Source organism: Oncorhynchus masou, chromosome 33, assembly GCF_036934945.1.
Source record: "Oncorhynchus masou masou isolate Uvic2021 chromosome 33, UVic_Omas_1.1, whole genome shotgun sequence".
NCBI classification, from domain to species: Eukaryota; Metazoa; Chordata; class Actinopteri; order Salmoniformes; family Salmonidae; genus Oncorhynchus; species Oncorhynchus masou.
Window position 1 is genome coordinate 6,256,926 of NC_088244.1, and position 2,094 is coordinate 6,259,019.

Sequence of the window (2,094 nt, forward strand, 5' to 3'; positions counted from 1 at the left end):
CATGTTTTAGGTGTTGACTAAATCATTGGACAGATACTTTAAAAGGTTGCCAGACCCTGTTCTATATCAGGCAGTGTCATAATATATTAATGCATACCTGTGAATAATGTAGCCTGTGTTAATGAATATTGTTATACATTAATTAATCAAATTCAATCTCTTATTATTTCAAAGCGGAAACTTTGTTTGGGAAGGTGAGTTCCAGCGCCATAACCAACTCACATTCTGAAGTGGAATCTGTAACATGATTCTTTAATTATAGCAACATAATTTTTTTAGAGGTGCATGGAGACGTGCTCACTTACACAACAATATGTTTCATTACACAAGTCACCAAGTGGCTCAGGAAGAAACAGCAGGAGGTTGAGGGGGATGTGCTGGGAATAGGAGCAGGACTCTGACTTTGAATTCTGAATCAGTTCCTTTGAGTTGGAGGCTTCTTAAATTGATATGTACAAATTTGTATTTGAGGTTCCGTGACGCACACACATGGCAACCACACTGCATTTGATCGGTGGTGGAGGAGGCACTTACTTTGAATTCCATGGCATGGACAACGGTGCCACCCTCAAGAAGATCGGAGTGGCGGTGGGAGGCTGGCATGTCATAGCTGTGCGGGCGGAGCTGACTGACGGGAAAGTAGCGACTTTTGGAGATGCGAACACTTTCAATGAGTTTGAGTTCAACCTCGGCGAGCGCATCACCAAGCTGTCTCTGTGGGGTAACGGCGCCGGCACACGTCTGGGTGCCATCAAGTTCACGACGAGTGAGAACCGGGAGTTCTTTGAGAAAATGACCAGCTGGGGACTGAAGACTGAGTACACCATAGATGTGGGGTCTGGAATCTGCCTGGGGCTGCAGGGCAGGTCTGGCTCAGACATCGACTGCATGGGCTTCCTCTTCATCAACACCATCAAGTCGTCCGTAATGACTGACATGGAGTATCCCACCCTGTCCCTCTTCAAACCCCAGGTGAGCTCTTCCAAAGATGTGTGTTGACAGCTCAGGAAACCTCTACCGATGCATTAACATTAAGGGGCTGTCCACTTTAAAACATGTAATCCAGTATGGGGGTCGACCCTCATCAGGCATCTCATTTCTAGGACAGTCATGCCTTATGTAAAATTGGCCTTGGTCAGTAAAATAGCAACACTCTTGTTTTACATTTACTACATTTATCAGTCCAAGATGACACACACGTTATTGTTGGCTTTCTAAAAATGTATTATCAGTTAATAAATGGTCCTTGTATTGTTTGAACAACTTGTATCTTTGTGTTGATTTTAGGTGACCCCAGAATATGTGAAATCTGTGTCTCACCAGAACGACACCTCCTTGGTTCTAGAAAAGTCAATTTCATACAGCAAGACGCTGACCAAGACTTCCTCCTGGTCCGTCAGCAACAAAATAGAATTCACCTTGAATGTGTCGGTCAAAGCAGGGATCCCGGATCTGGTCGAGGTGGCATCAGGGTTCAGCTTGACCGTGGGAGTGGAGCAATCCACCAGCCTGCAGAAGACAGAGACCATAACAGAATCAGGTACCATCAACGTGAAGATCCCTCCAGGGAAGACCATGGATGTTGAGATCATAATGGGGAAAGCAAATATCGACCTCGACTACGAGGCCATAGTGAAAGTCACCTGCATGAATGGCAGTCAGCTGGTCTTCCCATCCAAAGGCATCTACACTGGTGTGGCTTACTCTTCATTGACCTTATCCACAAAGGAGAGATGAGTCAAGTGTGACTTTATGAATAAAAAGTGCAGTGATAGAAATTGACACCATGACTGATTCTTTGTGTGCCTTTTCTGTTATTGTGATCATCTTTGAGTTATTCTAATTGAACCCAGTTTTCTTTATCAGCAGAGGGTATAACAATAGGTGGATCTTTCCTACAATCCGGTGCCTTTTGTGTCGCATGACATTTTAGTAACACTTTGTATGACTTATTGAACAACATCAATTTCAGAATCTTTTATGGTTAGACCCCTAGTGACCATAAACACTATCTAATTTGATTTCGTGAAAGATATGTCTTGTGTGTTTGCCTTATCTCAGTATAGTTTTGCCTTTCACATACTTTTCATAAAT

At 43.5% G+C, this 2,094-nt stretch overlaps 1 protein-coding gene across 1 annotated transcript; it reads left to right on the plus strand.

The window, feature by feature from the left end:
* The first annotated feature begins 489 nt into the window (after positions 1-489).
* LOC135527504 (aerolysin-like protein) lies at positions 490-1,737 on the plus strand. The gene is made up of 2 exons (XM_064956007.1): positions 490-972; positions 1,288-1,737. The coding sequence occupies exons 1-2, from the start codon at positions 490-492 to the stop codon at positions 1,735-1,737; spliced, it is 933 nt and encodes a 310-aa protein (XP_064812079.1).
* The last annotated feature ends 357 nt before the right edge of the window (positions 1,738-2,094 follow it).

Excerpts from the sequence above, each read along its gene's own strand:
- LOC135527504 (XM_064956007.1), top strand. The coding sequence starts at position 490 with ATGGCAACCACACTGCATTTGATCGGTGGTGGAGGAGGCACTTACTTT. Across the intron at positions 973-1,287 it reads TGTCCCTCTTCAAACCCCAG|GTGACCCCAGAATATGTGAA; the intron begins GTGAGCTCTTCC and ends TGTTGATTTTAG.